The 22,965-nt window shown below is 41.0% G+C and overlaps 1 protein-coding gene across 1 annotated transcript; it reads right to left on the reverse strand.

Annotated features, from left to right (window-relative positions):
* Positions 1 to 3,154: 3,154 nt before the first annotated feature.
* LOC135217262 (phosphoglycerate kinase 1-like) lies at positions 3,155 to 22,683 on the reverse strand. The gene is made up of 8 exons (XM_064253003.1): positions 22,525 to 22,683; positions 18,490 to 18,629; positions 18,141 to 18,349; positions 17,641 to 17,840; positions 16,905 to 17,043; positions 15,904 to 16,038; positions 5,189 to 5,310; positions 3,155 to 3,390 (listed from the first exon to the last, which is right to left on the reverse strand). Exons 1-8 carry the CDS (start codon positions 22,584 to 22,586, stop codon positions 3,180 to 3,182), a joined length of 1,218 nt encoding a protein of 405 aa, XP_064109073.1. The 5' UTR covers positions 22,587 to 22,683; the 3' UTR covers positions 3,155 to 3,179.
* Between the last annotated feature and the right edge of the window lie 282 nt (positions 22,684 to 22,965).

Consider the following 22,965-nt stretch of genomic DNA (forward strand, 5'->3'; position numbering starts at 1 on the left):
ATGATGATTTTCGGCTTATGATGCGTCTTTCAAAGAACGGAAACCCACCAGTCTTGCGCAATTTTGAACCCGGTGGGTTATTACTCGCCTCGCTCATGAATCCTGTTGCCCATTCTCTCGTGTAGGCAGATATAGTAACCACCCCACAAGTAAATAAATAATATTTATTTCTTTTACAGATTTACCACTCTGGACAACCATCTCATTTCAACATCACTCATAACTAAATAAATAACAACAGGACAACACATAAACTATAAATGCAGCTTCTATAATGAATGTGTACAATACACCATTTTAATTCTCTATCAATGTGACATAAAAATAAGTTAATAACCTTTAAAATCTGTCAAAATATTGCTAAATAGTTGAATGAGAAATATTATTCATCCATTTAAATGGTTCTTGAAAATCATTAAATTGCTATATATGCATACAATAATGCTGTACCAGTCATAGGTGTATGAAAATTTTATGCAGTAGAATCTAATCAATTTCTAATATTGGATAATTTCCCATTTCTTCCTCAATAACACAAATAGTAGCTATGCTACTTATAACTAATAATACGAAATATTTCCAATGTCTTAACATTAAGAATTAAATAGGAAATAAATCATTTTAACAACAATTACAATGATTACAAAACTAACTACAATTTAGGTCAATGAAATATTCTTATGATACTTAATGAACAATAAGCAATAGCAGTATTGGATAAATCCAGACACTCACCAAACATAGAAACACGTTCGAGTCAACAAGTCGTATAATGTAAAACAGGTGAACATAACACAAAAAGCCAACACACCACCCAAAGATCAGTACAGGCTAATGGTAAACGCTAAGCAAGCATAACTCCTGGAAGTCAACTTACCTGAAGGTGAAAGCAAACCTGGTTAAAGAATCTCAATAATAGATAATTTTAATATCACTAAAATAAACCTCATATAGCCAATAAAGTCTCCAATAGATCTCTCAATTATTAAGAATCAAAACAAAGAAACAATATCTCCCATATTTTAAATATTAATACAGGAACAAACATTTGGTAAAACTTAACAATAGGATTAAATCTTCTATAAGTACCAGCTATGAGGATATAAACTGCTGTTAAGAAGAGATTGTAAAGCAAGGAATCTGTGGCATCTGGCAACTCATGTGTATGAGAGATGGAAGCGGTCAACCGACCCAGGGCCTCACTTTGGACAGGGCTTCCAACTGACCAAGGGTTGGAACCTTGTGAAGGGCAAATCTTTCTTGATTGCCTTGGAGAGTGGTTCGTCGCTTTTGCACAACTTCCCAAGCTGGTTTCTTTGTTAGCCGTGATTTATTTGTTCTCTCTCTCTCTACTTTTTACCCAAGGCCAGTCAACATGTGTCTGGGCATTCCAGGGTTTCCATTTTCAAGGTTTTTTTGGGTGGGGTCTTCCATTACTGACCCCCATACCACTTGCAGTAGATGCCATTCCAATTTTTGTACTATCACTAACCTTGCCCAGAATGTCGTTACTGGTCTCTGTTGTAGTGGAGGGCCTTTTGTTTACAATAAGAAGGAGCACCACAGGGTATCTACTTGATTTGTCTTTGGAAGTACCAGGAGTTGCACAGGATGATTTTGTGTATAACATGGCCCTCTCTCATGGGAGCCAATCTCCCTCCTGGTAGGGAGGAGGCATTTCCATCTTCTTCCTTTGTTTCAGATAAGAAATACGTAAAAGAGTGGTGGCTGTTTGGGCCTCCCAAGGATACAGGGTTCTCCCTTCTAGGAGGCCTATTGTCACATTTCAAGTCTCCTAACCACCTCCTCTGGTCCCACCAGGAGTCCCCCCTCTCCAGGTCTCCACTGCTTTGGCTCTCGTGTGCTGCCCCACCTAACGGGATGCCATCAACAACTGTGACGCTTACTGGGTTCTCTTGCCACCAGCAAGACCATCTGAATGCTGTATGTCACTCCCAGCATCCTGTCAGCCCATAATGTCTTTTGCGGTGTTGTCTCTTCCACACCTGTTGCCATGACAACATTCCCAGCTTCGTCTATGACACCATTGCAGTCAGGCGGTGTTGAACCATCCGAAATGTTCCTTCAAGCGTAGTAAACTGAGAGCTCTTTCCCCTCCTTCCCATGTTCTCGGGTCAGACATTGGAGGATTCAAGGACTTTGTTGCTTCGTCTTCTGGAATGAGGGGTGTTTCGCTGTCTTCTCAGCATGGATGTGCTTTTCCCCTGCTCATACATGAATGTGTTCCAGTTTTTGTGATGACCTTCACTCTCCTCAGTCTTCAAGCTGATTCTTTGTCACCTCAGCCTGTTTGAGTTCACCGTAAGGATGATAAGGTTCCGATTAAGAGGTAGGTGCCTACTCAGGTTGCTGATCCTGTACCTCCTAGGAGTTCTCCTCTCCCAGAGACTGTTGCTTCTCCTGTTCTGCCTCCCACGTGAACGTGTTCGTTGTGAGGTGGTTTGGGTCCGTGGACAAGTATCTCAGCCTAGTAGGGCGTCTTTGCCTGTGATTGGAAGGCGCTTTAGTAGGGGCGTCTAGGCCTGTGATTGGAAGGCCAGCTTTTCTCCAGTGTCCAAGAAGCCTCCTCCCCTCTTAAGAGATTAAGAGTAGAATGAGCAACCAAGACATCTGCTATGCTTACCCCACCCTACTAAGGGTGGGGAGTAACTGTGGGAGCGTTTATTAAAATTTGTTTCAATTTTTAAACACTTGTTGAATGTGTGACAAGTAATTGGAGATAAGAGCTAAAAAAAAATTGGTATCATAAAAATCATTATAACTTTCCAAAAGCAATATAATTAGAGGTCATAGTAAACAAATAAGCTAGCAAATATGAATGACAAAAAAATTCAGATTTGGAAGCATGAAAACTGATGTTGCCACTTTTCCCAAATCAACCTCCTTTTATATGAATAGATTCAACTTAATGTGTAGTAAAAAAAAAAACCTGGTGTCTTTAAAGCGAACTATCCTGGCCTGACCACGTAACTGTGCCACTCGGCATCTTATTTGTAAAGAAGTAATTTATTTCAAGTAGGAACACCTACAACCACCACCTATCATACACAAAATATTGCATAAAACTCATGCTTTGGTTCAAGGAGCAGAGTGACACCAGGAGTTATAATAAAAGAGTATGAGTGAGTTGTTGTAACTGCCAAGATACTGTATATAAATCAAAACCTACCCTCAAGAAGTTCTAAAGAAGCTCCACCTCCAGTAGATACGTGAGACACTTTGTCTTCTGTGTTCCACTTAGCGCAGCAGGTTGCTGTATCTCCGCCTCCAATGATGCTCGTGCATCCTTTGGCTGTGGCGTTGACAACCATGTCCATGACACTCTTGGTACCATTGGCAAACTTGTCGAATTCAAACACGCCGCATGGTCTGTTGGGATAAAAGCAGATGATAATCAATGATATTGGAATAAAATGCTAGGACTAATAAGTACCTGTAATCTTATTAGTTTAGCCAGGAAAACAAATTGAAACGCTCAACTCCCATAAGGTTAGCTCATACTGATGAGGAAAAGTAACCCTTTAAACCAATGCTCCCCCCCCCCACCCCAAACAAAAAACTAAACCTGTAGGGATGAGTACATATCAGCCATTTAAAGGAAATACAGTGGAACCCTCGCATTCGTGGACTCTCAGATTTGTGGAACATTTCCCCCTATAATTCGTGGTAAATTAGCCTATTCATGGTATTATCCTATGAGAAATATCCACAAACTCCTGGTTTTTTGTCAAATTCATCATAAAATGCATTTTTTGTGATAAAACTTAAAAAAAAAAAACAGGTATAAAAATTTTTAGTGGGGTGGCTGAGTTTTACTAAACAAAATAGGCTGTTTTAAGCATATTTTTAGGGGCTCCAGAGAGGGGTGGGTATGGTATGCATCCCCCATGAATAGGTGGGGACCACTGTACATATAAAGACAACCGAGAACCTGTCAGTTATGAAGGGACAAAACTCTCCAGTCCGATCTTCATAACTTGTCATAAAATCAATATAAAGTTGCTCAAGAAAATGATAAAAACAGCTCTCTGTCATTAAAGACACTTACAGTGAAATTTAACATTTTTCCATTTTCATTTTTAATTGTTAAAATTCCAGTTTCTTCGATTTTTCTATGTGCACAGGAAGATGCAAGCATTTTATAAAAAATTTTTGATAAAGCCTTATTAAAGATACCTGGATTATGCCATGCTGTGTGCTCAAATAGTTTGATAATCCATTATACCTTTTCCAAGCGTAACTACCTTAAGCGCTAGTTGCGTGTTTCATTGTCAACTTTACTTCACACTACTGTTTACTTAAGTGAGGGTTAGCCAAGATGGGGCAGATACCTTTCACTTTTAATGCCAAGCACTAGATACTAGGCCTCATTCTCATGTGAATCCTTCTGCTTTACAGTACTGATGTTTTGACCATGAGATTCCCGTGAGACTTCACATTCATCATCCTTTCTTTCATAACCACTGTTGGCCTGGACATGGAATCCTCTGCTGCATCTCAGGAAACAACCAAAGCAAGACATTCTTTGAGGTAGTTCTCATTCTGATTGGCACACCAAACAAGACATTGAAGTTGCCCTTTTTTTTTTCTTTTTTTTTGGTTAGTGCACTTTCATCAAGCCTTAAAAATAAGTTTGTATCCAGAACCCTTTATCAACCAATTTTTTTTATATCTGAAACATCCCTTAGTTAACTGTGGCAGTAACTTAATGAAAACTTAAATATCTTCATTTGTCACAGCTGTTACTTAACATATCTTGGTCTTGTTAATAGTTTTCTTCTATTTTTAGGATTCGAGGAATGGGAAGATTGGTAGCCAGTGCCTAGGATACCAAGCATCTGGGTGGCATGGTTGTTTGTCTTCCAGGGAATGTTTATGAATTCAAGATAGGATTTTACTTTGCTGCGAGTGTTACATCACGTTGTTACATGTTCAATAAATAAATGCTTTATCTTTGCGCATTTCGTATTTTTTTCATCTCTTATTATTTTCAAATAGTAAGCAAGGGAAAAAATGATTCCATAGTAACATAAGTAAGGAAAAGAAACCTTGATCAACACTGTATCAATTATGCAACAGTCAATGAGTTATTCCTTTCACTCTACATTATTTTGCTGGAGGTTATATGTATAATAAGGCTTAATATGCAACACAAAAAATTACTGACCCATTCCATACGATGGTCTTTGCACGGGAAACTGCTTCATTGAAAATCTTGATGGATTCTGGTCCACAATCAAGGCCCATCCAATCTCCTTTGATTCCACCTTCAACCGTTGCAGACCCAGTCTGATTTTGATTGAGAAATTATTAGTACACTAATGTAAATTAAACAAAATATATGAAGTAAATAAAATATCGTAAAACTTTAAAAAATTTCCCTGATTAACCACCAATATGATCATGATGGCCTTTCTTTTTGAAAAAAAATATGCAAATGACAATGAAATATGAACAGTTTGAATTTCATCTTCTTTAAAAAAAGTAGTAATCTATTAATCTGCAAATATGGTCTTTCATTAGAGGAGAATCCCCGACTTCAAAATATATAAAATAATCACAAAGTATACACATACAACTGCGCATATACCGAGATGTTTTTAATTTTTGTTCTTAGACTGGAGAGTATGCACCAATACTATTTAAACCTAATTTTTACAACCATTTCTGGAAATATACCTTTTCATAGCCTATTGAACTAAATAAAATTCATGGTAGATATGTAAAAATATATAAACAAAAATGATATTGTTAGTATACAATAAAGTTTTGTACATACTTACCCGGCAGATATATACTTAGCTATAGTCTCTGACGTCCCGACAGAATTCAAAACTCGCGGCACACGCGACAGGTAGGTCAGTGACCAGCCCACTCCCGCCGCTGGGTGGCGGAATAGGAACCATTCCGTTTTCTAACCAGAATTTTTCTCTCTTCCACCTGTCTCCTGAAGGAGGCTGGGCGGGCCATTAATCGTATATATCTGCGGGTAAGTATGTACAAAACTTTATTGTATACTAACAATATCAGTTTTGTACATGCAACTTCCCGGCAGATATATACTTAGCTGATTGACACCCTTGGTGGAGGGCAAGAGACAGTTATTACATACTAATTATTTTTGAATATAAAAACAGGGAAACAACGTAGTTGTAGGTATATTAACAAAAAACAACCTTGGTTCCTACCTGATATGGAAGACGACTTCATTGATACTGTCTATGAGTCTGCTTGCCATCAGAGTTACAGAGAGGATGAGACCTGCGACTGATAACCCTTTCGGATCATACCAATGGGGGCTTACCCGCTTACATGGTAGAGCCTTTTCTTGGATCGTACCAATGGGGGCTGACCCACTTACATGGCAGAACCTTGACCTGTATCATACCAACGGGGGCTAACCCTCTTACATGATAGAGCTTTAGGTATTTAAGACAACACAAGGAGCATAACGACCAATCCCGATCACCTGACCACACTAACATGTTAGCACTACGATTTGAAAGGGGTCAACTCCTGCACCCTCTTTCAATCGACCAAAAAAGCACAAACACCATTAAAAACCCTAACTTAATAAATAAAAAGGATTGGGTCAGCTCCCGTCCCAGCAACGAATCCGCAGATACGTACGCTCCTAGAGTAAAGCACTTGTCATACGTCACTTGAATGTCTCTCAAGTAATGAGCTGCAAAGACGAATTGCATCTCCAAAAGGTCGACTCCACTAGAGTCTGTATAGACAAGTTCTTGTGGAATGCCAAAGAGGTATCGACACTGCTCTTACCTCGTGAGCTTTAACTCTAAGGAGGTCCAGTGTTCTTCTTTACACTGTAAATGGGCTTTCCTTGATTACGTCTCTGATGAAGAACGCCTGAGCATTTTTAGAGATCTGCCTTCTGGGATCTCTCACTGAGCACCATAAACTTTCCTTACTCCCCTGTAGTTCGTTCTTCCTTTCTATGTAGAACTTAAGGCTTCTCACTGGGCACAGAGCCCTTTCTAGCTCTGTTCCTACAAGCGAAGAAAGTCCTTTTACTTCGAATGTTCGAGGCCAAGGTTTCGAAGGGTTCCTATTCTTCGCCAAAAACATTGGTTTGAAGGAACAGAACGCCGAGTCGTTCCTAAAGCCAACATTATGTTCTAAGGCTTGTAGTCACTTACTCTTTTCGCTGAAGCCAGCGCGACCAAGAATAAAGACTTCCTTGTCAGGTCTCTGAACGTAGCCTTACAGGGAGGTTCGAATTTTGAGGTCATTAAGTACTTTAGGACCACATCTAAGTCCAATTAGGTGCTCTAATCCCTCTGTTCTTTGACGTCGCGAAGGATCTTATCAGGTCATGCAAATCTTTGTCTTCCCCAATGTTAAGGCCTCTATGCCTGAAGACTGAAGATAGCATACTCTTATAGCCCTTAATTGTAGAGACTACTAAATTACATTTCTCCTTCAAATACAGGAGGAAATCGGCTTATATCTGTCACAGAGGTACTGGAAGAGGATATCTTCTGAGCTCTACACCATCTGCGAAAACACATCCCACTTCGACTGGTAGACTCGAATAGTAGATGGTCTTCTCGCTCTTGCGATAGCTTTCGCAAATTCTCGAGAAAAGCCTCTCGTTCTGACAAGTCCTTCGATAGTCTGAAGGCAGTCAGAGCGAGAGCGGGTAGGTTTTGTGATACCTGTCGAAGTGGGGTTGTCTGAGAAGATCGCTCCTGTTTGGGAGAGATCTCGGAAAGTCTACCATCCATCCCAGTACCTCTGTGTACCAGTTTTGTGAAGGCCAGAACGGGGCTATGAGGGTCAAGTTGGCTCCCTCTGCTGCTGCAAACTTCCTTACCACTTCCGATAATATTTTGAACGGAGGAAAAGCATACCCGTCTATTCCGGCCCAATCGAGGAGAAGGGAGTCCACCGCAATCGCCCTTGGGTCGGCGATCGGGGAGCAGTAACATTCCAGCCTGTTGTTCCAATGGGTGGCAAAAAGATCTATATTTGATCTCCCCCAGAGGTTCCATAGTCTGTTGCATACTTCCTGATGCAACATCCATTCTGTAGGCAGTACTTGGTCTCTCCTGCTCAGAAGGTCGGCTCGTACATTTTTGTCCCTTGGACCTGAATAATCTTGTCCGGAGAGTGATTCTTCTCTCTTCTGCCCAAAGCAGTAGTTCCCTTGCTTTACCTGTAAAGGGAGAACGAGTGCGCTCCTTCCCCCATTGCTTCTTGATATAAGCTAGGGCTGTTGTGTTGTCCGAATTGATCTGCAGGACCCCGAACCTGACGATCTGAGCCTCGAAGTGTATGAGGGACAGGTGAATCGCTGCTAATTCTTTCATATTGATGTGCCAGGACACCTGTTCTCCCCTCCAGGTGCCTGACACTTCTCTCGTCCCTAGAGTGGCTCCCCACCCCGCATCTGAGGCGTCGGAGTACAACACTAGCCGAGGGTTCGGAACGTGAAGGGATACTCCTTCGCTGATCCTGCACGGATCATCCACCAACGCAGGTCCTCCCCCACTTTTATCTTCCTTCGTGATCTGGAAGGAATCGGACAGATTTGAGATTCTGATCCCAACGTTCTCTTAGATAGAACTGCAACGGCCTTAGGTGAAGCCTTCCGTAGAGAAATGAACTGTTCCAACGAGGAAAGGGTCCCCAGTAAGAAGATCATCCATTCCCTCGCGGAACATTGGTTCTTTTCTCTAGGAAGGTTGCTACTTTTTCCAAAGCAGCGGTTCTGTCTTTCCTGTGGATGGAAAACACCTGAAAACCCCGAGAATCCATCCGCAATCCCCAGATAAACAATGTTCTGCTGGGGAATCATCTGGGATTTCATCGAGGTTTACCAACAGTCCCAAGGACTGTGTTAACTCCAGTGTCAGTTTTAAGTCCTCCAGACATCTGACTCACGACTGTGCTCGTATCAGCCAGTCGTCTAGATACAAGGATATCCGAATCCCTTCGAGGTGAAGCCAGTGAGCCACATTTTTCATTAGTCCCGTGAATACTTGGGGGGTGGGGGCGTTGATAGTCCGAAGCATAGGGCCCGAAATTGAAAAACTCTTCCTTGAGCCATAAATCTGAGGGTATTTCCTGGACGACGGGTGTATTGGTACGTGGAAATAAGCATCCTGCAGGTCCAGGGATACCATCCAGTCCCCTGGACGCAGGGCTGCTAACACCGAGGCTGTCGTCTCCATTGTGAACTTCTCTTTGCTACGAAAACACGTTCAGGGCGCTCACGTCCAGAACTGGCCTCCAACCCTCCTGAGCTCTTCGGAACTAAGAACAGGCGATTGTAAAACCCCTGGGAAGAGAGATCTCTTACTTCCTCTATGGCTTCCTTGTAAAGCATCTGCTCCACGAGATGTAGAAGGGCTTGTTTCTTGACAGATTCCTTGTAATTTGCTGTTAACTCCCTTGGAGTTGTCGTTAAGGGAGGTTTTTCCTGAAGGGGATTAAATATCCTTTCTTTAGGATGGATAGGGACCAGGCATCGGCACCTTTCTGTGCCAAGTTTCGTAAAAATCTAGAAGCCTGGCACCCACATTTTATCTGGAGGACCCCCGTCTCACTGGGTTTTGAGAACGAACGGCCTTCGAGAAGACCTTCCTCTCTTCTCCGGTCGTCTACTTCTAAGAGAAGCTCTTGATGCAGACCTTCCTCGAAAGGGCTGCTGGAAGGGAACCTTTCTCCTTTTCGCCAGCGGCACAGCAGGCTTTAGCCTCTTCGCTGACTGGGGCCAGCAGGTCTGTGTGCCTTTTCTGAAAGGCGTCTTAGAAATGTCCCTCACTATGTCCTGAGGAAACAGGTGACTAGAGAGGGCGCTCGTATAAAAGGGAGGATCCTCTGCAGAGGAGAAACAGATTTCGTTAAGAAGGAGCTAAACACGCCCTCTTCTTCAAAATACAGGATCCAAAAAGGGATGCCACTTCATTTGAGCCATCCTAACCGCCTTGTCTAGGCAGGTTAAAACACTGCCCAACTCTTCCATGGAAACGAAGTCTGGTTCTTGCGACTTCTTTGCTAAAGCTCCCAAGGCCCAGTCCATGAAGTTAAAGACTTCGAGAGTCTTGAAGAGCCTTGATGAGATGATCCACCTCACACATTCCCCAAGAGGCTTTTGCCGAGTGTAGAGAGCGTCTTCTAGACGCATCTACAAGAGCGGAAAAATCCGCATCAGAGGACGAAGGGAGACCCAGGCCCATTGGCTCCTTGGTATCATACCACATCCCTGGTTTCCCTGTCAACTTAGAGGGAGGACAAGAAAATACTGTCTTACCCGCTTCCTTCTTAGCCCTGAGCCAGTTCTCGAGACTCTTCAGAGACTTTCTCATAGAAAGAGTAGGGGTCATCTTAACGAATGAGGAGGCCTTCGACATTTTCGTACTGGATAATAAACGATCCTGGCGAAGGGGGATCCGACTGGCGTAGTGAGTCTCCAAACACCTGCAGCAACAGAGAAGCAAGTCTCTTATAGTCTGAAACTCCTGCATCTGGCTATCTCTTCATCCGATACTTCTTCCAAACGTGATGCAGGAGAAGAGGGCTTTTCCTCAACAGGAGACCGATCCTTTGAAGGAAGTCTTTTCCTTTCTTCCTTACTCCTATCATCCTTCCTGTACGAGTCCTGGAGTTTCCCTATACTCGGGCTTCTGATCTGCTCCTTGCGTTCTGCTAGGAGAGGCGCTTTGCGTCCTGAATCAGGGCGCCTGTGAGGCGAAGAACGCCTGCTAGGCGAAAGTAGAACATCCTGTTCCTGGCGCCAAGAAAGGAGACGCGTTTGCGTTCCTGGTGAGAGCGCCTAGGCCAAGAAGGCGAGGCGCTTGCGTCCTGGTGAGGCTGCCTGGTCCGAGAAGGAGAGGCATTTGCGTCCTGATGAGGACGCCTAGAAGGCGAAATGCGCCTGCGAGGAGAAAGGAGAACCCTTTGTTCCCGTCGTCCATGAGGGGAGACGTTTTGCGTCCTGTTGACCTGCGTCTAGCAGGCGAATAACTCCTTTTCCCTTTGCGTCTTTCGGAGAGGAGCTAGAATCTCTCCTACTCCTCCTAGGAGGAGAAGAAAACTTGTCCAATCTTCGGGCCTATTCGGCGAAACTCTTGCGTCCTTCGGAAAATGTCTCGAGGACGAACGAGCGCTCCTTTCTTCTAGCGGAGCTCTAAATAGAGAGGGACTCTCTTCTCTCCCGGAGCTCTTAGTCGAACGAATTCTCTCACGAGAAATTCGCGAATCAGGCTCCTGATGCTTGCCATGGGAGGCAAACTCTTCTCTAGCCAAACTCCTGGGAGAACTCTTGCTCGTAGGGCGTTTCCGATTTTTGTCATATACGACGAAGAAGGTCTCGCTGGGGACGAAAACCTTTCAGGCGAGGAGCGTCTGCTAACGCCAGGACGCTTACTCTCTGAATCTCTCCTAACGGAACTCTTGATGGGGAAGAGAAAGTGTCTTTCTTCCTAGAAGAGCCTTCAGAAAGAACTCCCACTAAGGCAGACAACTGCTGTTGGAGTCCTACCAAGACTTCCTTTGTCTTGTGTGATAAAGTCTTCCGGAGACGAGTCAGGAGTTCTCAGGCTGGCTCTTCTTACGAGCAGGCGAATAATCCGGAAAAGGCTCCGGACTGGAACGTAACGCTTCGCTATTTGGCGTCTTCCAGGATCTCTTAAGAGGACGCGACTTAGCGGAAGAACTCCATCCCTTCGGGAGACGAAGAGTCTGAGTCCGAAAAGCACTTCCTCAGGACGCTTTTGCAGTAGCTATCCTTGGCAGCCTGGGAAGCGGCTACAGGATCTGCCGAAGGGACGCCTGACCGTTGGGAATACTCTACATCCCCTTGCGGCTTTCGACATTCCTCCTCCCTTGGTCATGGGAGTCTGAAAGAGGTCTAGGCCTAGGAGCAATGCGGAGTCGGTCAGACCATGGCCACGAGAGAAGAAGGCCGGCTCGATGGGGGCGCGAAACAGGGAAGGTAGTCCGATGGTTGTGCTTTAATCCGCATCTCGGATAAACTTTCTTAAACATTTGTGATGCCCTCTTGACTTCCTATGGTATAATTGATAATAACTCATAGGAAATAGAAGAAATACTTGTGTTGATATATAAAAGAATTAATTATGGATGATAAATAAAAGAAGTAGTTTAAGGATGATAGAATTATGTAGTAGTAAAAAAAATAGTACATCAAGATAATTTATATACATGTAAGTAAACAAAGAAGCAGTGGACTTTACAAAGCATAATCATAATCATAAATTGGTGCTATAAATATGGAATAAACAAAAATAAAAAAAAACAATAATGATAATTTACTCTCTAAATTATTATTTGAATGCTGGAAGTATTATTTTTTCGTAACAGTCTCCAACTTTCTTTTTTTGGTTAAGAAAAGTTTTTTCTTGCTACAATCGAGTTATTTTCCTGACAACAATAATTATTCATTAATACATTTGTAGAAGCCCATATCATCATTTTCTCTATCTGTTCAGTGCTGTGTCCTGAGTCGCAAAATTCATTGGAAACAGAGCCTCATCGTCTACAAGAATATTATATATGAGTGCTGAGGCAAATTTTCTCTGGTCATTACAAGTTTCTGAATGAGGTATTTGTGGTTAATTTATTGATTATTATATAACAATACATAACAATATTTGCTGCCGTATCATGAGGATATAATAAGAGCCCCTACTAATTCCCGAAAGATATCTGTGATTTTCTGGAAAGATATCCTCATCATGCGCTCCAGTGATCATTCTTTGCAAGCATTACATTTCCCTTTTATTTCTTATACTTTTCAACAAATGTACGGAATCATACATAAAGAGAGAGGCCATACACTCTGACTAGGATGATGTACACAATTGATAATTTTGGTGGGTGGGCAAAAAATGACATAGCTTTTCCATTAATGGCATTGTTATCGGTCAAACACAGAATACTGTAAAGCCTATTTCTTACAATCCAATGATTATTTTCTTCAATATATTATGCAAAGTTTGGGGCTTTCATACACTTAGTAGGAATAATATGCACAACGTCCTTGAATTTTGACCGTACGCTATTTAAACATAAAAACAAATGCGCTTGTTGCAGCCTCGCTGCTATCAAAGGCTGAGCCAACAATATTTCCCCCTTTATAATCAAAATATGGTTTTAGATGAATTTCATCAACCATCAGGATCACTACTTTGTCATTGGGCAATAATGATTTATACTTATTTTTGATGTACACAAGAAATTTGTATCATCTTGTTCCGTGGCCGGACTGAATTTTTTTGAAACAAACACCCTTTTTATAGTGGAGTAGCTAGGTAATATAAGAAATTTCTTATCTCTAAGAGCCTGTATCCCTGGGGAGAACAATTATAGAAGACAGAGGAAAAATATCACTAACTCAGATGAATAATCCAACTTATTAAGTCATTAAATGCAGTTGTTCACAAACAAATTTCAGTACGGTAGAATGTTTGAATGATGGTTCATCTAAAAGAATGGATAAAAATGAAATACACCAACTGAATAACACTAATGCTGTTGCAAGTTTTTGAACTTCTTTTATAGCTATCCGTCTACTTAAGTTATCCAATATCTTTTCAAGTGTATTAGTATCATGAACTTCTACGGGAATCTTGAAGTCCCCTAATCGATTACTTCAGTGTCTTGAACGAAAGCTTGCACTTCGCAGTTATTCTTTATCATTAGGGATAAAATTATTTTTGGGTACGGGAATGCGCAACACGACAAATTGAAAGTCCCTCATTATTTTTTATCAAAGTCCAATACTGAGTATCTAAAAACTGTAGCTTCCCAACAAGTTCATCAACAGAACTGAATAGCCTAGAATTTGTATACAAAATGTCTACTGCAACACTCTCTGCTATTGCAGCCTGCATCGCTGATTGATCCTTCCTTGCTCTCTTCGAATCTGGAGATTCTCTCCGATGCGATGGGCACCTTCACGAAGTTGTGGTATTTTCAGTTTTGTAGTTGAGGTTGTGCCAGTACTTTTGTCATAACAGGATTTTTCCCATATATATCCTCTGGCACGAAATGTACACTGCAAACCTGAAAAACAGATTTGCAGTATATTAAAAACTATTGCCCATTAACGAATATTGAAGTGTCCGAATATCTCAAATAAATACATCATGGTGATTAATGCAAATGTAGCTGTATGTCCATGATCCTCCTAAGCTACGTATATTGATTTTATTAGCAAAACACTACACCAATATTCCACAAACGATATTATAATTTCAATAGTAATGAGGTAAATGTCAAGTGTATTTTGTATACTCACTTTGCTATATTTGGTCGGGGTGTAGCTTTCTCGTTTTATGGCTCGTATCCATCTTGCTGCGAGTTCTTCATTCTTGGGGAAAGAAAATATGTTGACCTTGGGCCCTGTCTCGTAATTCCCCTTGCAATTTGGGACAACACAATGATAAGGCATCGTCGCAGAAACACTCGCAAACTTATGTTCACTATCAATATCCCTTTTGGTCTACAATAACGCAAAAAAGATGGTAAATTCCACTCGAAAAAAATCAGCGGTGTGATCCCTTCTGAATTTAGAGCAGTACTAAGCAGGTAGTTCTGACTGACCGTAGGTCTAGGTCAGTCGGACTACCTTTGCTTGGGAAAACCTGATGACGTTTAATCCGCTAGGCCTTCTCTCTCGGTGGCCATGGTCAGACGCCCCCTCCACTTCACTGGGGACCACTGCACAAATCACTGCACACATCACTGCGCTTACCTGTCTCCTTCATCGCTTGCAGTTGCGTTTTCAAGCTGATTATTGAGGCTCTCATAGCAGCCATTTCCGTAGACGCATCTACAGGTTCGCTACTGGGGGAAGGGGCTGAAGCCAAACTATGAGCAGGAGAAATACTATGAAAGTTAGGAGCTACTTCCTGTTCATTAGAGCAGGATCTACTTGAGCTTCTGTGGAAGCCCTCCTAACCCTATCTTTCTCAAGGTTTCCTTACATAAGAAGGCCAAGGTCTTCCATTCCACTTCCGTTAAGCTCTCCACATTCCAGACAGGTGTTTAGTCTCAGAATCAATCATTCCCCCTACATTTTTTACAAACTGTGCTGAGGATCCACCGAAGCTTTCGGTAGCCTCACCTTACATACCTCTTTCGCACACACCCTAAATACAGGTGCCACGTCAGACATTTTAAAGAGAATCCAATTCCAAATCCAAAAAACAGTCCACGATAAGCGTATGCCAAAACCAAAGATCAAAGTACATCACCAAAAGACAGATAGATAATCCTCGGCCAACGAGAAAAGAATTCCAATGCAGGAGGTACCAACAACGATGTTGTTGCTACCGGCGACAGAAAAATTCTTGGTTGGAAACAGAAAAACGGAATGGTTCCTATTCCCTGCCACCCAGTCGGCGGAGTGGGCTGGAGGCTAACCGACCTGACCTAAACCTGTCGCGTGTGCGCGAGTTTTGAATTCTGTCGGGACGTCAGAGACTATAGCTAAGTATATATCTGCCGGGGAAGTTGCATGTACAAAACTCACAATTGCCTTGGAAAATAAAATAAACATGTCACTAATGGTGCAGGCTGCTCTATCAAAGAGGTTATCGAGATTATGTACAAAAGTAATTCATGCTAATGGTCATGGTTTTGTTTTTTCAAAGTAAACTTTCTATCATAGTATTTCCTATTGTTTAAAAACTTAAGGTATGATTACTTCACTTTTTAAGGTAACGTTCACCTGAGCTGTTGATTATGAGAGCATCCTGTTATGATGAGAGCATGCAAGTGTTAAAATGTCAGAACAACTTAACCTTTGATTATTCAAAAGATCATAAAATAGAGGCAACATATTCCCAAAGGAAAGCATGGTATACAAGCAAAAACGTTTCCACTTACATTAGCATTCTCGTCGAATTTGTCAGCTGTGACGAAGTCAACTGGAAAATGTATTTGGACATTCTTTTCTTGAGCTTTTGCCATCAACTTGTCTACAATTTTGGCACCCTCCTCATCGTAAAGGGATGTACCAATCTGGAATAAGTATGTATTGGTGCCTCCGAGTTAAAAGGGAGAAAAATGATTCAAAATAGAATATAGAATTCAGGGCACAGGCCAAGCACTGGGACCTATGAGATCATTCAGTGCTGAAGCTCTGAAAGGTGTCAGGAGGGGAAACCTCTCAGTTGCACTATGAAACAACTGTTAGAGATTATGGAAAGTCGGAAAGAACAATGAGAATATGAAATGGTTAGAGTAAAAGGAATGAAAGAGGCTGCAGCTTTGGGCCAAAGGGTGGGACACTGAAAAGACCCTTGAGTGATGCCTACAGTGTACCAGAAGGTGCACTGATGGCACCAGCTCCCTGCAGGGACTTGGAAAAAAGGGAATCTCTTTTGGAGCCCAAATATCAGCAGAGGCAAGTAGTCAATACAAAAGAGAGAGATAACTGGAAAACACTAAATAATAAATAAAAGTGAAATATTATAACTTATCACTCTGCCTCTTCATTGAAAGAGGAAGATTTTTTTTTTTTTAGAATCTTATCATTCATATCTATTACTATAGAGTATTTTTCAAATATTTTAGGGTACAAGTTAGAAAACTAGTTTTCATCAGCTTTCTGTTCAAATCTCTAATTTGTGTAAAGCTTTACCCCTGTTTTAAATTTATTGACATCCTACTATACTTAATATCAAATGCTTTCCTGTGCAAATTGAATTATTAGGCAACACCATTATAACATATATTCAAAATCTCCTTTCCCCCCTTCCTGGCAGGCATTGATGCTTGTACATAAGTTTGTTTACAAGTCTAATTACCGCAATTACCATTTTATACGAGTTTCCTTACAGAAAAGTCATTAATATTTAAGGAACTTCAAAACTAAAGTTTCTTACCTCCATTCCTTTGAGGACTTTCAAAAATGTGAAAGCCATTCCACCAACAATCATCATTTCATTGACACGATCCAACATGTTCTCGATGAGCTGAATCTTGTCCTTAACTTTAGCACCTCCAAGAATAGCCAAGAAGGGTCTGAAATGATATATGGCAAAATCTCTTAAAACTGGATGAATTTCTACCCTTACGTTTCGACTCCAAACCCTTTTTTTTCCCCAAGTACAGTAATTTAATTTATTCAAAATTTTAGTGAAGATTTATTCTTCTGTTACATAACTTGCATAATTTACACATTCTCAAGAAATTAGGCACATGTACAATATGAGATTTAGAAATGCAACACACATTCAAACTTAAATCCTCCATAAAGTTGTATTATTAACTGCAGTAGGTAAAATTTCCATAGCTCGCGTATTTGTTTCAAGTAATATAGGGTTCATCTTTTGAATATAATAATATTAAAAATACAGCCATACATATCACACATTTGCTCAAATTTCTCAATTATTCATAAACTGCTGCATAACTACAAACAGTTCTTTCCAAAAAATAAATTAGACTAATGGAATAAGGCATTAAAGTTTCTTGAAAGTATAAAAATGAGCAATGACTGGAATTTCAAAGAGACACTGTCAAACATACATAAAAGCTCATCTCATGCACCCCATAAAACACATTCCATTACTATATCAAAGTAAATTAGAAAAGGGATTTAACAGATAACTAACTCACCTCTCTGGATTTTCTAGGGCCTTGGCAAAATATGTTAATTCTTTCTTCAGAAGGAATCCTGAGGCTCTCTTATCAAATCCTTCACCTACCATTGATGAGTGAGCACGGTGGGCAGTTCCAAAAGCATCGTTTACGTACACATCGCCAAGTTTGCGCAAGGAGGAACGGAACTCGGCAACCTTGGCAGGGTCAGCTTTGACCTAAAAAGAATTCATCCTGTAATAAGAATTCTCAGCTTGGTCTGAACACTCACATTATGACAAATAATAATGATGATACACTGCACAATAAAAGTCTGGTCAATGGGTAAGTGATTTTTGGCAAGTTCCAAGTGTCCCATTATAAAAATAACTATAATTATTCAGGGAAAACTGCAGGCATTAAAAAAATGACATGATTATTCAGACAACTCCAGACTACCATGTGCATCCAAATAAGAGATACCACAGTGATTTTTCATGCCATCATTAACAATGTAGTCAAACCCAAGCGCAACAAACCTTAGCTCCAGATGCATCAACACCCTTGCCTTCCTCTTCAACATGGAATCTGAGATTCTCAAGCAATATGACTGACCCAGGTGCGGGATCAGCACACGCAGCTTCTACTTCTGGCCCAACACAGTCTGGGAGGAAAGTGACATTACATCCAAGGAGTTTCTTCAGTTCTTCAGCCACAGGAGCTAGTGTGAATTTCATGTTTTTGTTTCCTGAAATATAACTGATTTTTAGAAATGTTTGGATTCCCGTTAGGAACAATATCAATTTTGAATGATATACGAATGCTAAGGATCAAATATAATTGAATTCAATATTTTACTTTAAACACTTTTGGTGCAATGACACATACCATCAGGCCTTCCCAAATGAGAGCAGAGAACAACACTCTTGGCTTTGTTGTCAATGGCATACTTGATGGTGTCCAGGGCAGCCACAATACGCTGGTTGTTGGTGATCTTGCCATCCTTCTGTGGAACATTAAAGTCGACTCTGAAAAGGTAAAAATGGCTCATATGATTTTGCCAAAGTTTGATAAGGCAGGAACCTCTTATTGTCAAGTTCATTTTCCTATTAGTATTCTACTATAAGGGGGTCCACAACCAAGACACTACATACATAATGTAGTAATAATTTTTATAGGTTCCTGGAACCTTTAGAAATGATTATTGTATTTATAAGTAGCTTCAAGATCAGTTGCTGCACTTTAAGGAAAGTTACATATTTCCATTCAGTACTATAAAATTATTTGAAATGTATTTTGTTCACCTCTGGATTTAGGCTTAATTAAACGTGTCTTTTCACTTCACATGAAAGTGATCCCTTGCTATCTTCAAGATAAAGAGCCCAGATCTGTTGAATTTTACCTGTGCAAACATTTACATGTAATCACAGGCTTTTATACGGAATTAAGTACATATTCCAAACCTCGTGTACCGGATGACGAGAATTGTGATGCTATACAGTCACCTTGTGATTTGCTAAACCTTCCAAAACTGCATCTTGTGAACCATCGTAGTTTTCCATGAGTAACCCCAGACTTTAATTTTAGCAACTCTGTGGCGGGTATTTCTTTGGAATTTGCAGATTCCTATAGTATTTTGGTTGTTTATTAACAATTTACTGATAGTTTTTGGGATTCGGCTGTAATTAACATGTAATTTACCTTATAACTCTATCCTACGGTAAGGGGAACCCGGTGGGAAACAGGGGTTTTGGGTGGGGGAGACCACAGGGAGAATTATTACCCCAGAACTCTATCCTACGGTAAGAGGGACTGCTGGGAAAGCAGGGTTATAGGTCAGGTAAATCACCTGGGAGAAGGTTGTAGCATGTTATTGTGCTATTTTTTGCTCTATATGACGTTTGGAACAAAATACAAGCAAGAATAGACGACGAATAAACCGAGAATGTAGCCGCTTCACAGTCTTATTTCAGCTACTACTACTACTACTATACCAAATGCCACGGCGCATGCTCCATGTAATAGGGGAGCTTTTGGTTCACAAACTGACATCTCAGTGATGGAAATAGTGGGGAGTATTTTGGGGGATAGACCTATGAACACGAATCCAACCAATCATGTTACAATCTTTAAAATTGCAGTTTAATCCCCTTAAACATTGCTATAGTAAATTCACATCAACCGTGCATCTAATGTCTAGGCCAGTCCCTTACAATGCTCCTGATTGGCTGCTGATAAGCCAGTCATAGTGCTGGAAACTCTCAAGTCTTATGAGAGAGTTCACATAGGCAGGATGTATGTCCCACCTCTCCTGAGGGATAAATCTTTCAAAAGTATCCTTCAGGAGAGGTGGAACATGAATCCAGCCTATTTGAAGTCTCTCTAGAGACTGACAGAGTTTCCGGCCCTGTGATTGGCTTATCAACAGCCAATCGGGAGCATCATAAGGGACTGGCCTAGACATCAGATGCACGGTTGATTTGAATCGACTATATATAACCTCCTGTAACCCTTGTGGCGAGCGCACAACGCATTATTTCCTTCTTGCCAGTACAAATTTACTTGCCAAGAATCTTTAAAATTGCGGATAACGTGCAAAGCGCCGTTCCACCACCCTTTAAACACCCCCCACCATTCTTTCGACCAATCACAGGCCAGGTCACCAACCCATTACAGCCAACCCAATTATTTTTCGTTATTTACATTAGTTAACTACGAGTTACGGTCCAGTCAACACAGGCGTCCTTTATTCTTAAAGTAGTTGAATTTTCCCCATTAAATGGGATTAGAGGAGTGTTAACGTTATTTCAGATTATATCATTGCTGTAATTACATCGAAATATACCATCGTTACTCAATTTTCATTGATTACATTGGGTTTTTGCCTACCCCATATGCGGAACGAATGAAGACTCGTGTGTTCACTGTCTAAGGTGAGTGCTTTTGTGATTTATAGTCATTATTCAAATCTTAATTTTGGTTTTTGTTTGTTTGTATGGTCTTTTTACATTGCATGGAACCAGTAGTTATTCAGCAATGGGATCAACGGCTTTATGTGACTTCCGAACCATGTCGAGAGTGAACTCCTGTCACCAGAAATACACATCTCTCACACCTCAATGGAATGCCCATGAATCAAACTTGCAGCCACCAAGGTGGCAGGCCAAGCCCATGCAGATCACACCACCGAGGTGCTCTTATTCACGATGAGCTCATTATGTGCGATGTCTCCATGCTTGTTTTTCCCTTGGAAATTGATTTTTCCTACAGATTTTGTGCTTATGATGTAGAAGTGGTCTTTGTTGATCAATTGTTATTTACGTCTAGGCGCCTCTACCTAATACCCCCAACCCTTCTTTACCATCTCGTACTTACTACACCCCCCACCCCCAAGTACCCCGATTTTCCTCAGCCTCTCCTTTCTGTGGAACATATAGCTCCCTGAGGATTTGTGTATCTCTCGCCCTCTAGCAGAACACAAACATAGGTGCTTTGTTTACGTGTGTTCCCCACGCAAAACCCCGAATTCCCAAAGTCCCCCATCATTGCTGGGTACATAACAGTTGACCCCAAAAAGATTTAGAGTCATCAGGTAGAATTACCTTTTATAAATAACATAAGTAGTTAGTCTTTGTGATTTTGACTTCTATAAACATTGTGGTCAATTAAAAAGATATGAGCTTTGTCCTAAGAATAGCAAGAACACTGACAGACGAGCTTCTTGTGCACTGACTTCCCTTTCATAAGTCTGCATTTGCAGTCATCAGGAGACTACACGATTGTGTGGAGTTTAGCAAATTAATGATGAAACCAATAATCTGAACATATGTGAAGTGCAGATTAATAATGTTCTGATGCTGTTAGATGAATATTCATTGAACCAATAGTGATACTATATAAATTTGAAGAATCACTTCTGCCAACTTTTGTTCAGATTTCAAGTGTCATTCTGCAGAATGTATGTTCAAGTGGTGGAACATCATGTGTAGTCTAAGCTACACAATGTGCCAAAAGTATGGTTATTATTATCATTTACAAGATGAATTCTTGGGGTTGTACACATTGATCGTACATGGTCCACCCCTGTACCATGCGGTTTTTTACCCTATTAGGAGGCAAGAGAAAGAAGGGATATTAGGTACTCAATGAAAATGTAACACTGGCAGGTATAGTGCCCTGGGTTAGGTTAGGTAAAAATATGTCCTTCTGTTAGGCTAGGCTAACCCAGGGTAATTCTAAGCAATAGTAACTCTGCACGGACTGCAAGGAATGTTCCAGTGCATACGACAGCCACTAGGGATTGGGGCGTCAAATGTATTTCACTGTGTTTAGTACTAGCCCCTGGGGATTAGGTAATTACATTCGATCCCCAAAAATCACTGTAAAATCTTCATAAGCAACCCAAATACTATAGGAAACTGTCATTTCAAAGAAATACCTGATGCGGAGTTATTAGGCTAGTACCTAGGTAGATCTAACTACCCCAATCTAAAGCTAAAACCCACATTCCTACCACGCCCCAATAATTGACAAAAGGGAAGTAATGTATAAATGAAGTAATTCCAGTGAAATGAGTCAGAAAATCATGGTTTTGGCCTACATTTTTATGAGGATAAGAGTTTCAGTATGAAAGGCTAGCCTTGCCTAGCTTATAGCCTAGGTATAGCTACCTAGTACTAGGATAGTCTGGTCTTTAGCATACATTCATCGGTCACTCAAAATCTAAACTACGATAGTCTAAGACTGCAAAAGTAAAAAGATAAGTAAACTGTTAATCAATATACTCATTAATCAATAAATTCGTCAAGCCTTCACGAAATACGACAGCCTCTTCCATAACAGTAAACACCAGCCTATGGGGTAAGGTCACCCCAACCTCATTTTCCGTCCCTTTACACTTGTTCTAAGACACCCCAACCTTACCTCATGAACACCCTCTTGCCGGCGAGGTCTAATTTGTCGATGCTCAATTTGTTTAAGGCCATTTTTGCTGAAAATCGACTTTACCGCCAAGAGAAACGTCCTCTGCTTGTCCGCTGCACGTACCGGCTGCCGCTTGCCAGATAAGCCGGGGAGGGGATGAGGAACGTCGATGGCAAGAAAACTAGGGGAATCTCTGGGTGTTTTTCCTTGAATATTTTTCCCTATCCTGAAGCTGACCGGTATTTCACGTCGTTATTTTAAACAAAGTAACACAATATAAACAAAATTTTTAATTTATAATGACTGGTTTTAACATTAAAATAGATAATATACGTATTTTCCTTGGTAAGGGGTTGTTTTGAGGTTACCTTGTAGGGTAAAATGACAGGACGGTAGGAAATATTTCCCTAGACTTAACTGCTATTCTCCCCAAAACACAAT

The sequence above is a fragment of the Macrobrachium nipponense genome, chromosome 7, assembly GCF_015104395.2.
Source record: "Macrobrachium nipponense isolate FS-2020 chromosome 7, ASM1510439v2, whole genome shotgun sequence".
In the NCBI taxonomy this organism is placed as follows: Eukaryota; Metazoa; Arthropoda; class Malacostraca; order Decapoda; family Palaemonidae; genus Macrobrachium; species Macrobrachium nipponense.